Source organism: Muntiacus reevesi, chromosome 14 (genome assembly GCF_963930625.1).
Source record: "Muntiacus reevesi chromosome 14, mMunRee1.1, whole genome shotgun sequence".
Taxonomy (NCBI): Eukaryota; Metazoa; Chordata; class Mammalia; order Artiodactyla; family Cervidae; genus Muntiacus; species Muntiacus reevesi.
This window is the reverse complement of record NC_089262.1, coordinates 61,335,649-61,351,365: the sequence shown is the minus strand read 5'-3', so window position 1 is coordinate 61,351,365 and position 15,717 is coordinate 61,335,649. Positions and strand designations below refer to the sequence as shown.

The 15,717-nt window shown below is 40.1% G+C and overlaps 1 protein-coding gene across 1 annotated transcript in view; it reads right to left on the bottom strand.

Annotated features, from left to right (window-relative positions):
* Positions 1–15,717, bottom strand: part of LOC136146352 (beta-hexosaminidase subunit beta-like) — a 32,190-nt gene that overhangs the window by 7,497 nt on the left and 8,976 nt on the right. The window contains exons 3-7 of the mRNA XM_065905203.1: positions 12,384–12,449; positions 6,637–6,683; positions 6,264–6,374; positions 2,644–2,745; positions 354–483 (exon numbers count right to left, since the gene is read on the bottom strand). Of these exons, the coding sequence (XP_065761275.1) occupies positions 354–483; positions 2,644–2,745; positions 6,264–6,374; positions 6,637–6,683; positions 12,384–12,449 (456 nt within the window). The remainder of the gene's footprint in view (positions 1–353; positions 484–2,643; positions 2,746–6,263; positions 6,375–6,636; positions 6,684–12,383; positions 12,450–15,717) is intronic.

Genomic DNA, 15,717 nt, shown 5'->3' with positions numbered 1-15,717 from the left:
CTAAATGCCTTTCCTGTTATTCCCGCTACCAAAAACATGAATATGTTCTTTGATCTCTCAACAACATTTCAGGTGTTACTTCACTCACTGCTTAACTGTAACTGTTTAACTCACATATCACATTCTACTTGTAATCATTTCTTGTTTTCTTTTATCCCTTGTGTTTATACTTTAGGCAATGCCTAGATACAGCGACCTGCTCACAATAGACATATAACAGTTACTGAATTACAACCATCAATGGTGCTACCTTTGTGCAAATCACAAGTAAGAACAAAATAAGCAAACACCAAGTCACGAGACGCAGGAGCACACATGTTCACTTTTAGCGACTCATAAAGCACACTCCTTACCTTTTCCCCAAGACGCCGTGTGTCCAGGGCTATCAAATTCTGGCAGGACGCGAATCCCTCGTAATCGGGCATATTCAATCACTGTACGGACATCGTTTGGTGTATAAACATGAGACAAAGAATAGCTTCCCTGTAAAAGTCACATTTATTAAAATTAAAATGTATGAGCTGTTTACAGTTCTGTTGTACTTTGATATCTGCCAGCAGACTTTTCAGGTATCACAAAGTATTAAAGTCTTATGTGATGTTGGGGGACTCATTTAAATTATCTGTTTACTGTATCTTATCAGTAAGCTCTCAGCACACTTTGGGTTAATTTCAGATTTAATGACAGAACTATCTATCTCTACCAGCACCTTGATTTAGCAATGTGTACCATCACACTATTTCAACCTCATGTGACTGTATAACAAAACAGAAATAAAATGTTTGACTCCAAAGTGAAAATTCTGAATATATTGCCCTTGTCAGTTTTAGAATAAAAATTCACACATTATTACAAAACATAGCTGTTGGCGTTCAAGATCACTTTAATTACTGCCAGCAGTAAAAATTCCCCTTGAGATGCCCTGATTTTTTTCCCCTTAATTAAAGATTACCTTTGGTTCTGTTTTATCTACTTGAAAAATTAGAACTCAGTATCAGTGGTAAATAAAGGTCCATTCAAAGTGTTACTATGGCACATCTCTCAAAGTATAAGTATATAAATATAAATAAATGCTCAACTTCTTAAAAAGTAGTCTTGCCTTCCCCAATCCCAACAACAAATCTGTATTGAATCAAGACCCGATCTAAGTTTATAGCAAATACAGGGGATAGAAGAACAAATTGACACTGGAAAGGCAATCAACAAAACCCAGATTGTGGAAAACTACAGGACAAATTGAACTTTGTTTCCTCAATGAAAATAATAAATTAAAAGAAAAATAAAAAGACATGGTCAGGAATGAGCACCCATAGATCAAAAGAGAACAGATCTATGTTAACTGACCACAACGTATGGAGTTTATTTGCATCCCACTGCGAATAAAAAAAATTTTTTTTAAAAGAAAAAGACTCCTGGGGAAACATGAATAATGATTGGCTATCTGGATTATTACTAAATTTTTAGCTGTGATAATGAGTTATTTTTAAACAGGCCTTTTTACTAATAAGCGATGATGTCTGAGATTACCTTCAAAATAATGTTGGGGGGGATATAGGTGTTGTAGGATTGGCCATTACTTGATTATTGAAGCTGAATGATGAGGAAATGGGAATTCATGAAATTCTACTTCTGTATATGTTTGAAGCTTTCCATATCAAAAGCAAACAAGAACAGGAGTGCTGCTAGGATTTCAATCCAAACTACATCAAAACTTTAAGGAAAGCTTCGGAATTGTGACCAGAGGACTAACTTAGGGTCTTGGCTCTGCCCCTTCATAACTACGACTCTGCCTGACACAAGCAGCCTCTCTCGCGGTCAGTGACCAGCTCTGTAGCTCAGGGGACCCAGTGAGATGGTGCAAGGCCTGCTCCCCACTTCACTGGTCTATAATTCAGTCAGTTTGAACTTCTAACACTACCATTATTTTCTACGAAGGAGCCATTATCTCTACGAAGGAGCCATTATCTCTGAAGATTCCCTACTTCATACAGTTTTTTAGAGAGGAAAGAAGTTGTCATTTACAGAATTGAGAACAATTCTGTTTAAAACACTTAGACAGTTGGGCTACTTGATAAATATAATTATTTAACTTTATGTTAATCACAAAGGCTTCAGGTCTCCTACATCCATTAAGCTTTTAAATTTTTATTTGTATAGCCCCATAAATGTTTACATTTATGATAACAATTACAAAAGCAGACCATGGAGAAGGAAATGGCAAACCACTCCAGTATCCTTGCCTGGAAAGTCCCATGGACAGAGGAGCCTAGTGGGCTACAGTCCATGGGGTCCCAAAGAGTTGGGCACACTTTAATTTTGTGTAGGGAAGGGAAAAACGTCTGCCACTTGCAGTTTATTTCTTCTTGCTGCTTGCAGACCTCTGGCCTTCCTACCTGTTACCCTCTCACTGCTGCCTGCTTGTGTAAATAAAGTTTTGTTGGAACTCAAAAAAAAAAAAAAAAAAAAAAAGCAGACCAGTTTTGTGAACCTAAAATGCCAGCAATAGTGTATTAAAAATTTTAAACCACGAATATCTTTTACACCTAAATTCTATCCATAATAAGAAACATTTAAGCTGCAAACTTCTAAGGAAACCATACCCCAAATTTTTGTACACCAACAACAATAACATGAATTACTCACTTTATTGCTTAATTCAGGAAAAGTGATGCTCTGATAAGGGAAAGACTGGTCATCCACGATGTGCCAGTGGAGAACATTAAACTTATTAAAAGCCATGGCATCCTGCAAGTGAACAGGTTGAAAATTTATACAGCTTTAAACCACAATGAGATTATCAACTCATACCTGTCAGAATGGCTATTATCAAAAAAGACACAGCAAATGTTGGTGGGATTGTGGAGAATAGGGAGCCCTTGTAAACTCCTGATGGGAATGTACATTGGTATAGTCAACAGTTTGGAGGTTTCTCAAAAGACTAAAAATAAAAGTTACTGTATGACCCAGCAATTCCACCTCTTGGTATACATACCCCCAAAAAGAAAAAAACTAATCTGAAAAGATACATGCACCCCAGTGTTGATAGCTGCATCATTTACAATTGCCAAGATACAGAAGCAACCTACGTGTTCATGAGCAGATGAATGGGTAAAGATGTAGTGTATGTATATACAATGGGACTCTACTCTGCAATAAAAAAGAATGAAATTTTGCTATCTACAAGATGGATGGACTTGGAGGACACTGTACCAAGTAAAGTAAGTCAGACAGAGAAAGATAAAAACTGTGATATCACTTATATGTGAAATCTATAAACATACAACCAACTAGTGACTATAACAGAAAAAAGCAGACTCAGAAAGAACAAACCCAGTGGGGAGAGGAAAGGGAAAAATAATTACATACTACAGATATACATTCCAATTTATTAATACTTATCTATATCCAGGATTGTTCCCAATGTGTCTGTTTCCTTTTAAAATCTCCTTTTCAACAAGGGAAGGATGTGAAGAAGTATAAATTTCTTTTCACTTTTGAAAAAGCCTATACATAATTCATATCATAAATTAAAACTTTAACTTTGCCCTACTGGAAGAGAGCCAGCTCACAAATTTCCAGTAGCGCTTGGCTACCACTACTAAAGAGTTTGGGAACAGAGCAGAGGAAAAATGGGGCTTACCAGCCTCACAATTCTGAGATTTGAGTGCCAACTCTTTCTTACAAATGAAAGAAATTCAGTACACAAACAGCACAAATCCAATTAGCATTCTCAGAAATTTGGGGGACACTGACACCAATTTTATGTACAATCTGGAGGAGTAAACAATATAATACGTATATAAAATATAAAAGGTGATATGAAGGAAATAGAAAATAAGCAGAGAGACTTTCCCTATCAGATAAGCAGAACATACAGCCTCCCTCCTCATGATGTGGCAAGATGGCAGAGCAGGAAGACCCTCTTACTCACCTCCTGCCATAAACACAGCAAAATTACAACTATTAAGAGTAATTATTGATGAGAAGTACCTGAAACCTAGCAGAAACGATTTCTTCACAACTCAAGATATAAAGATGGAAACACAAGGAGACAAGTAGGTGGGCCAAGACCCACAGTCCTGGGCAGATGACCCACAAGTGGGAGGCGAACACAGTTGCAGAGGTTCTCCCCAAAGGGGTGAGGAATCCAAACCTCTATCAGGTTCTGCAAACCGGGGGGTCCAACACTGGGACAATGAGTCCCCCAAAACATCTAGCACTGAAAGCCAGCAGGACTTGAATACGGGAGAGCTGAAGGGCTACAAGACACAGATTGTGATTTTCAAATTTCACAGGCTCCTAGTCCCAAGGCAGAGGCAGTAATTTTTAAGAAGCCTGGGTGAGAACCACTTGCTGATCTTAGCCTCCCAGAAAGGCAGGAGACAAGTGGGAATACCCCTGGGAACAAAGGCACTAGAGGGAGCCTTCTGGGGCCTTGCTGACACCGGTGATGTCATCTGCTATTCTGGAGTCCTCCCTCTAGACTGTCAGCACCAGACACTTAACTGCCCATCAACAGGCCAGCGCCAGTCCCCGAAGCCAGTCCCACAGGCAGCTGCCCCAGGGCCCAGCTCTGCCCACCCATGGCGCAGCAGCCCCCACAGGGGGCAGGGCCTGTTATAGATGAACCTTATGGTGACTACAAACCAAAAACCTATTAATAGGTACACACACAAAGGAAGGAATCCAAACATAGCACTAAAGATAGCCATCACATGGCAAGGGAAGAGAGCAAAAAAGATAAAAGGAACAAAAAAGAACTATGGAAACAACCCAAAACAATTAACTGAATGGCAGTACGTATAGATCCATCACTGATAACTTTAAATGTGAATAGACTAAGTTCCCCAATCAGAACAGAGTGGACTCAGCCATAAAAAAATGAAGTCTTGCCACTGTGACAACACGGGTAAATCTAGAGGATATTATGTTAAATACATCAGAGCTCCATCAGAGAAAGACAAATACCAAGGACCTCTCTCATCTGAAACCTAAAAAGCAAAATGAAACAAAAACAGACTCAAATACAGAGAGTGGTTGCCAGGAGGGTACGGGGTGGGTGAAAACAGGTGAAGAGGATTATGAGGAACGAACCTCCAGCCACACAATAAATAAGCCCTGGGAAGGTAATAATATTGTGATAACTACATGGGGATAGATGGATACCAGACTTATTCTGGTGGTCATTCCATAATGTACGCTAATGTCAGACCATGATTTAGTATACCTGGAACTAATAGAATATTGTATGTCAACTACATTTCAATAGAAAAAGAATCATGTGTTAATTCATTCTTCAAGTCTAAAATGAGATAAACGGGACATAAAAATTTGTCAGTCTTTGAGAAATGAGATTATGGGATTACCATTTTATGTATATCTGTGTTCAAACTTTTTTTACACTAAGCCTGTATTTCTTTCATTAAAAATTACAATAATGTCTTTTGAAGAAATAATTCAAGGTTTAAATGTAAATGTAAAAATAACTTTTTTATAACAGGCTATGTTCATAAATGATTCGGCGAAGGTACAGGAAAATTCCTGATCCTCACAAACTGACAGTGATGGGAGGGATGAACCCATAAAGCGTCAGTAAGAGGAGAGAGTTACGACAACGCTGCTTCCCAGCGCCCACCACCTGAGGTTCCATAGTCTTTGGAACATTTTCTTAGTTACAAAGCTGCTCTCAGATTCCTTTCTAGGCCACTGAAAAAGCAGTAAGTGGAAGTCACAAAATTAAAGGTCCGTAGCTGGAGATACTGGAGAAGAAAAGAGCAACCCACTCCGGCATTCCTGCCGGGAATCCCGTGGACAGAGCAGCCTGGGGCTACAGTCCATGGGGCCACCAGAGTCGGACGGACTAAGTCAACAGCAACAGCGGCAGCAACCAGAGGTAATATATTCCTGATGAAAAGTCCCGACCCATGATTTGACAGTTGAGATTTACATGGAGGGCCAACAGGCAGCATTAAAACTGAGTGTTTTTCTTAACAATGCTGACTGAATCCTGGGTTAGCCTCTCTCCCACCTCAATGAAAACAAGAGGGTGATTCCCGAGGGGAGCGTCCACTTCTCAGCAGAGGAAACATATCTCAGGGAAGGGAGGGAAAAGCCCACTGCTTATACTCACTCTACGGAAATAGACTTGGTGTATGGAAATGAATCCCTTGTTCCAACCGGCCCAACAGCACAGTGACCAACATACAGTAACGACACGAAGGAACGTTCTTCAGAGCAGACAATGGAGTTAAACCATCACCTACCAGGGTTTTCAAAATCGTCTTAACGGGCAGAAAGTGTCTAGAGGTATCAATTAAAACTCCTCTATGAGGAAACCTTGGAGAATCTACAATGCTGGATTCATTGGCAGTGAACTAAAAGACAAAAGAAAACTTTTATTTATTTTTAGAATTTTCTCAAGTTCAATGATGATTACATCTGTCTATGCAAGTATTGGATAAGACATTAATTTACAACCAAACAAAGTGTAAAAATTACATTTACCAGCTAAGAGACACACTTGGGAAGAAGAAACATTCAAGAAGCAATAAATAGCTAAAAAGTTTACATTTTTCCAACAGAATGTTTTATTATGTCTACCCAATAATGTTAGTAACATACAATAATCATACTTACAGTCCCATAAGAATCTTGATAAATCAACTGGCTAAAGGTCTCTAAACCTGAGGAAAATAAAATTTATAATTTATTGCATTAATTTATAAAGGAGAAAATAAAAGATATATTATCCAAACATAGAACCATACCCAGAAAAGGCAAATAAAATTAAGTATGTTACACTCTGTAACATTCTCTAAAATAAAAGCTCGATTTAAAAAAATCCCTGTTGCTATAAAAAAAAAAAGCTTCATTGTACTCATACCCGTGTTTGTGTTTGAATGATAAACAGAAAAAAATAGTGATTTAAGAAAATAAAATTCCAGTTCCTTAATAAATTTATAGCGCTATAGGAAAGACTTTTCATAATAAAATATTATAGGCACTTTAGAGGGTATTGAGATGGTCAGTTCCTCGGTAGGGTGATAAGAAGTCCAGGGGTCCCCCTGAGGAGAGAGGGGCCTGGGGTTCTCAAGGAGGAGGAAAGGACGAACTTTTTTTTTCCCCTCTACATTCCTTAGTCTTAATCACATGAAAAGATTTTTTTTCTTTAAGCCTGGAGCTCATGATTACACAACATATAACTCAGTTTAAACTCTGTACTAGGGATTATATAACAACAATGTATCCTGCTTCAGGACAGCTTCTCCTTCCTGAAAACCTTCTGACCAATCCTGGTCTGGTAGGATCTTTCTATTGTTAAATTCTAATCCTGTTATCGTAAAATGTAAATTGTGGGAGTGGGTCTGGTAAAATTTTTACAACTTTGAGATATTCTTTTGATTTATTGTAAAAAACTAATTCTGCTTTATTGACTATGCCAAAGCCTTTGACTGTGTGGATCACAATAAACTGGAAAATTCTGAAAGATTTGGGAATACCAGACCACCTGACCTGCCTCTTGAGAAACCTGTATGTAGGTTAAGAAGCAACAGTGAGAACTGGACATGGAACAACAGACTGGTTCCAAATAGGAAAAGGAGTATGTCAAGGCTGTATATTGTCACCCTGCTTATTTAACTTATATGCAGAGTACAGCATGAGAAACACTGGGCTGGAAGAAGCACAAGCTGGAATCAAGATTGCCGGGAGAAATATCAATAACCTCAGATATGCAGATGACTCTGCCCTTATGGCAGAAAGTGAAGAGGAACTAAAAAGCCTCTTGATGAAAGTGAAAGAGGAGAGTGAAAAAGTTGGCTTAAAGCTCAACATTCAGAAAACTAAGATCATGGCATCTGGTCCCCATCACTTCATGGGAAATAGATGGGGAAACAGTGGAAACAGTGTCAAACTTTATTTTTGGGGGCTCCAAAATCACTGCAGATGGTGACTGCAGCCATGAAATTAAAAGACGCTTACTCCTTGGAAGGAAAGTCATGACCAACTTAGATAGCATATTAAAAAGCAGAGACATTACTTTGCCATCAAAGGTCCCTCTGGTCAAGGTTATGGTTTCTCTAGTGGTCATGTATGGATGTGAGAGTTGGACTGTGAAGAAAGCCGAGCGCCAAAGAATTGATGCTTTTGAACTGTGGTGTTGGAGACTACTCTTGAGAGTCCCCTGGACTGCAAGGAGATCCAACCAGTCCATTGTAAAGGAGGTCAGTCCTGGGTGTTCATTGGAAGGACTGATGCTGAAGCTGAAACTCCAGTACTTTGGTCACCTCATGTGAAGCGTTAACTCATTGGAAAAGACCCTAATGCTGGGAAGGATTGGGGGCAGGAAGAGAAGGGGATGACAGAAGATGAGATGGCTGGATGGCATCACTCGATGGACATGAGTTTGAGTAAACTCCAGGAGTTGGTGATGGACAGGGAGGCCTGGCGTGCTGCGATTCATGGGATCGCAAAGAGTTGGACACGACTGAGCGACTGAACTGAACTGAATAGCTAATTTTAAAAGTATATAACTCCCTTGGTAACAGTAGCGAGGGGGTACTCTCCGTCCCAAAACTCCGCTACACAAAAGCTCTTGAGTGATCAAGCCTGGTCCATGGTCCTGAAGCTAAATCTTCTTTGGCGATTAGAAATCCAACACCCTTCACCATAAGCTATCAGTACCTAAACTTAACAGAAGGCTAAGAGGCTCAGAAAACACCATGAAACCATAAAGGCTCAAATTAAACAGTGTTTTATATAGCTGCAGAATTTTTTATTCATGTGCACTATTCCCTGTTATAGGCCAATTCCTCTATCTAGCCTTGACTTTACCAAAATTCATGTTTCTAGCTGACAACTATATTGCCAAGGAAAATTTTAACCTAAGAATACAGGTATACCTCACTTTATTGTACTTCAGTTTCCTGCATTTCACAGATACTGTGTTTTTTACAAATCCAAAGTTTGTGGCAACCCTGTATTGTTAGATGATATCAGTATTTTTCACCAATAAAGTATTTTTAAATGGAGGAGGAAACACAACCAACTCCAGTATTCTTGCCTGGGAAATCCCATGGACAGAGGGGCCTGGTGGGCTACAGTCCATGTGGTCACAAAGAGGCAGACATGATTTACTGACTAAACAATGAAAACAATTTTTAAATTAAGATATGTACCTATTTTTAAGACATAATGCTAGTGCACTACTGTTGCACTATACTGTTGAAAAACTACAGTATAGTGTAAGCAAAACTTTTACACCCACTGGAAAACCAAAAAATTTGTGTGACTCCCTTTATTGAGATAGTCACTTTACTGCAGCGGTCTAGAACCAAACCCACAATATCTCCAACATTCCTTGTAGTGCAAGCTCAAATAAAAGAGAAGATGTGACAACATACTACAGAAATATGAAAGATCATAAGAGACCAACTATACGCCAACAAGTTTGACAACTTAGAAGAAAAGAATGAACTCCTAGAGAGAAAACCTACCAAGACTGAATTACGAAGAAACGGAATCTGAGACTGATTTACTAGTAAGGAGATGGTAACAATAATAAAACGTCTCCAACAAACAAAGGCCAGGGGCAGAAGGCTTCACTAGTGAACTCTACTAAACAATAAAAAAGAATTAATTATTAGGATATGACACCAAAAGCAAAAGAAATAAAAGCAAAAATAAACAAATGGGGTGACACCAAACTAAAAAACGTCTGCACATCAAAGGAAATCATCAACAAAATGAAAAGGCAATCTACTAAAGGTGAGAAGATACTTGCAAATTATGTATATATCAAGGGGTTAGTATATAAAGAATTCATACAACTCAATAGCAAAACAACAAACAGTCCAATTAAAAAATGGGTAGAAGACTGTAAACAAGTATTTTTTTTCAAGGAAGACACATAAATAGCCAACAGGTAAATGAGAAGGTGCTCAGCATCACTAACCATCAGGGAAAGGCAAATCAAAACCACAGTGACATATCACCTCACACTTGTGAGAATGGCTATGATCAAAAACACAAAAATAACAGCTGTTGGCGAGCATATGCAGTAAAAGGACCCCTCATGGGAATATAAACCGGTGAAGCCACTATAGAAAACAACACAGAGGTTCCTAAAAAGCTAAAAGTAGAGCTACCACATGATCCAACAGCTCCACTTCTCGGTGTTTATCCAAAGAAACCAAAACACAAAATCCCTCCACCCCAAATATGTGTACCTCTGTGTTCACTGCAGCATTGACTACAATGCCAAGATATGGAAACAACCCATCCATCAAAGGATGAATGGATAAAGATGTGGGGTGTATATGTGTACAATGGAATACTCTTTATCCACAGAAAGAAGGAACGCTTGCTATTTGCAACAACATGGACGGACCTTAAGGCTATTATGCTAAATGAAATAAGACAGAGAAAGACAAATACTGCATGATCTCAATTAGATGTGGAATCTGAAAAACAATAAACCAAGCTCATATACATAAAAACTACAGGCAGAGGTAGGGGATGGGCAAAATGGGTGAAAGGGATCAAAAAGTACAATCTTCGTATATACATAAGTCCTAGGGATGTGAGGTACAGCATAGTGACTGTAATTAATAAATATTGTGCTACCTATTTGCAAGTTGCTAAAAACAGTAAATCTCAGAATTTCTCATCATAAAACAAACAATTCTCTTCTAACTATGAGCAGTGACAGATGGTAACTAAACTTACTGTGGTGATCATTTTGCATTAAATACAAATATAAAATCATTATGTTGTAAAACTGAAATGAATATAATGTTATGTGAATTATACCTCAAAAAAATTAGGGAAGAATAAAAAGTTCAAAGTTCCTTTGGCTATGCCTCCCTCCTATCCCCAAATACAGAATAACTTTGAAATTTTCTGTTAAGTAGCAGTACACTCAAATATCGTTACTGGCACATTTGTTACTTTCAAAGTCTGACAGGAGGCGAAAAATAAAGACTTCCTGGACTAGATTCACAGAACACTCTCAAAAGTTCTTATGTGGATTAGCCCAGACAGCAATAACGCTGATTTCCCTAACAGGCCCCAGACAAGACAGGCAGACAAGACTGGTAACAGTTTAACATCACATCCCAGTATATGTAAATCATCTAGATGATAATATCTGTAGTTACATTTGCGGTAAGTAGCTATCTTCCTGTCATTATTTTGAATAAGATCACAATCATACCATTATTATTATGACTATAAAACACAGCATTAACAATCATTAAGATAACACTCAACCAGAGTCAAATCCAAAGCCTTTTCTCCTTTTAATTACTATAACTTTGGCTGGCTAGCTCACATTAAAGAAAATTATTCTTCTCCTTTTTCAAAACCATAGTAATCTGGAAGCCAGTAACACAAAATCTTATCCTTTCAAATGAAGAGGTTAAAGCAGCTTTTGAACAGCAAAAGTAAATGTCCCAACCCCTGAACTTTGAAGTTCAGACTAAAAGTCACAGGAAAAGCTTTTAAGGTTCTTCTCTGCTCACTGCCTCCAATCACTCAGAGTATATTTTTATCTTTTCACACGTTCCTGCAAACTTCTTATATTTCTAAATTCACAGGAATTTAAAAGGGGGGAAGGGTTCTCTTCTTTTCTAGGTCATCATGGTGTGTGTGGTTGACTCTGTTCCTGAACTTCTCTTCCTGAGACTCCCAGGATCAAACGATTCCTGGCCAAGAAACAGAAGAATCGTCCAATTGCCCAGTGGATTCAGCTGAAAATGGACAATGAGATCAAGCACAACTCCACTCCTGAAAGGAGACACCAGAGAAGAACCAAGCTGAGTCGATAAGGACTCTCAAATGCCACGGCACATGCATTTATGCTGCACTGAGGTCATGAGCATCTTCTCATATCAAGCAGAAAATATCACCACACAAGGAAAGGTGGACATGTTTTATTGGGAACATGATTTTCCTCTTTGCTTTTCTGCTTCTGCACTAATAGACTGGTTCAGAAAAAAAATATGAGTATACTGTTGAATAAATAAATAAAATGAAGAAACGACATGCTTGCTACTGAAGGTGATAAAAGGTGACGGATGATAAAACCAAATCTAATTGGAGCACATCAGGGCCATTTATAACTCTAAATATTACACATGAAGAATATCAAGGAATTGCAGCATTATGAATGCGATAACCTTCAAACATTTTTAAAAGGTCAAATGATCTTTCATTAAGTGGTATACACAGTACTTAATGGAAATTATTTTGGAAATACCCAACAAATCATTCTACAAAGGGCCCCCAGGAAGCAAAGTTTTACTATTAATATGCTTGATTTCCCAAAGTGGCAACTGAAACTATTTCCTTACTAGAAAATAACAATGAAACTACATAAAACTTACCTCGTAATACTCCCCAAACTCTGTTGGCAGTGAGCGTAGCCACTGGTCCTTTCACAAGTAAATTATCTGTATTGGAAACAAGAAAAAAATGTTTCTTGTATGGTGACAGATGGTGACATTTTACATTATATACAAATATCAAATCATTATGTTGTAAACCTGAAACTAATATAATGTTATGTCAATTACACCTCAAAAAACCAGGAAAGAAGAAGTTCTCTGCTTCATCATCACTGACCACGGCCACCACCACTCAGGGTGTCGCGTGACAGCTGGTGACACCTGGGAAAACAGATCTCTCCACAGCTAGTCATCAGGTGACAGTCTTCTGACAAGGTAGCCTTTCCTCAGAAGAACAGTCATGAGCTAGGCTTATGTGTAAAAATGTATGGAAGTACTGAATCACCATGTTGTGTAAGGGGAATTAACACAGTGTTGTAAGGTAACTGTACTTCAAAAACAAGCAAGCTCAAGAGAGAGGGATCAGACTCTTGGTTACCAGAGGCGGGTGGTAACTGGACAAAGGCAGGCAAAAGGTACTAACTTCTGGTTATAAGATAAATAAACACAAGGGACGTAATGTACACCATGATGAACACAGTTAGCACGGCGGGATGCTACATGTGAACGTTGTTCAGAGTAAATCATAAGAGTTTTCATCAAGAAAAACCTGTTTTTCTTTCTTTAATTTTGTATCTATGTGAGATGGACGTGCACTAACTTCCTGTGATAATCATCTCCCGATGTAAGTAAGTCAGATCATAACGCTGTACACCTAGACTTACACGGTGCTGTCAGTCATGTCTCAGTAAAACCGGAAGAAAAAAATGTTTGCTTTTAATCCCTCAGTGATACATAGTACATTTCCCAAAACATACCATTGCTATTTCTGGATAATTCCTTTCTTCTGAGCTCTAAACCTGTTTCTCCAACTGCCTTCTGTATATCCTCATGTGGAAGTCCCGTGAAAAGTCAAAGTTGCTCAGTCCTGTCCGACTCTTTGCGACCCCATGGAATTCTCTGACCATGGATTCTCCAGGCCAGAATACTGGAGTGGGCAGCCTTTCCTGTCTCCAGGAGATCTTCCCAACCCGGGGATCGAACCCAGGTCTCCCACATTTCTTGGGGATTCTTTACCAGTTAAGCCACAAGGGAAGCCCAAGAATACTGGAGTGGGGAGCCTATCCCCCCTTCTCCGGGGGATCATCCCGACCCAGGGATCGAACCGGGGTCTCCTGCACTATAGGTGAATTCTTTACCAGCTGAGCTGCAGGGAAGCCCCGGAAACCCTGACGGCTCTTCCTTAAACTCCACAAGCCCCAGGCTGAACTCTTCCCGCTTCGCACTTGCTGGGCTCTGGACTCATCCTCTCCTCACTCCAGCCAGCCCAGGAGCTCAGGTCAGGAAGCTGGTGGCCCCACCCTCATTCCTCATTCTCCCTTACTGGACAGTTCTCTCCCGCTAGCCCTCTACAGAGCAGGGGCTTACTTAGGCTGAGAGTTTAAGTCAAAAGGGCAAGCTCCTCAGTGCCCCTCATCCCCTGATGGAGCCTCTGCTTTCAGTCTTGCGCTCTGTAAGACCAGAGTGTTCTCTGCTCCGGCCGCTCCCCCGCTGTACCCCCCACTTGCCCTGGACCTCCACACCCCTACCATTGTCCCGAATCTTCCTTCACACTCACTTGCTGGGACCTTGCTGGTGGTCCAGAATCTGCCTTCTAATGCGGGGGATGGAGTTCAGTCTTCGGTTGGGAACTAAGATCCCCCATGCCGAGCTGCAACCAAGCGCAGCCCTGCAGCTAGAGGTTGCCCCAGCTCATCTCAGGCTTCAGAGAAGTTTCCGTGGACTCATCCCCAGAGCAAGTGAAGCACCAGGAAGCACAGAGGCTGAAAGCTAAAGGCATGAAGATGCTGCAGCAGGAGGACACGCGAGGGCTGCAGGCTCATGACTTAACTGGCATCTCTGCTTCATCATCACCCTGCACCACCACCACCCAGGGTGCTGGGTAACAGCTGGTACACATAGGGAAAACAGCTCTGTCAACAGCCAACAATCAGGTGACAATCTTCTGACAAGGAAGCCTCTCCATCAGACGAACAGTCGTGAGTTAGCTAAACGCCAGGCTAAGAATGGTATTGCTATTATGACCACAGTCTAATCATGATTCCACTCCTCTATTAAATCCTTAGTTTAAGTTACCTGAATAGAACTCACCATTTCACTGGTCACTGTTTAAAAGCCAGTTTTTGCCACATTCCAGTTCTGAGATCTCCTGGAATCAGTCAGGACACAGACTTATCTAAAACCATTAACATGTGGCATACACCTGATGCCAATTATTTTCCAACAGCTCAGACCTGGCTGATATTGTAAAGGATTGATTCAAACCCAATTCAAAAACCACATATATAAAGCAGTAAGGAGGAGATTGTGTTTCCTAAATATATGGACAGATAAGCTACAGAATTTTTATTTCAAAGCCAAATTCTTAGTCTTAACACTGATAAGCTCCCTGAGGTGGGATGAAGGCTTCTTTCTTTCAATTATTCCTTTCTATACTTTTTGCACCTCACTGTTTTGATGGGTATACATGCAAATAACAGCAATGGATTCCTCTTCTTAAAATAAAAAAATGTTATAGGTAAGACTAAAGCCCTTTGAGATGCCCACTGAACTCCCTACTTCCCTTAGAGGAAACAGCAGGTCTTTTCCGGGCACCTGTATATCCACGTGACAATAAACAGAATACTGCTTTCTGAGCACCTTCTTGTATCGTGTCGGTATATAAATGGTACCCTCCTGTACACGTTATGATGCATCTTCCTTTGTCCAACTCAGCGACTTATCTTGGCAAGTTCTCCACGTCTGTTCTATCTCCAGTTGTTTTTTAAGTATTTCATTTCCCGACGTATGCTGCACTGGGTCTTCACAGCTGTGTGTGGGCTTTCTCTAGTTGCAGTGAGTGGGGACGCCTCTCGAGTTGCAGTGCGTGGGTTCCTCACTGTGGTCGTTTCCCTTGTTGCAGATCACAGGCTCTAGGCCTGCAGGCTTCAGTCGTTGCGGCACAGGGACGCAGTCGTTGTGGCTGTTGGGTTTAGTTGCTCCTCAGCGTATGGGATCTTCCCAGATCAGGGGTCGAACGCGTGTCCTCTGTGTTGGCAGGCAGAGTCTTAAACACTGGACCACTAGAGAAGGCCTGTAACTCCACTGGTTTATTCTCAATTGTTGAAGAGTATTCTCCAGTGTCAACTGACAAGATACATGCAGCTATTATCTAGTGATGAACATTTCGTTTTGCTTATAAACATTCACTGTGGCAGACAAACCACAGGAACAT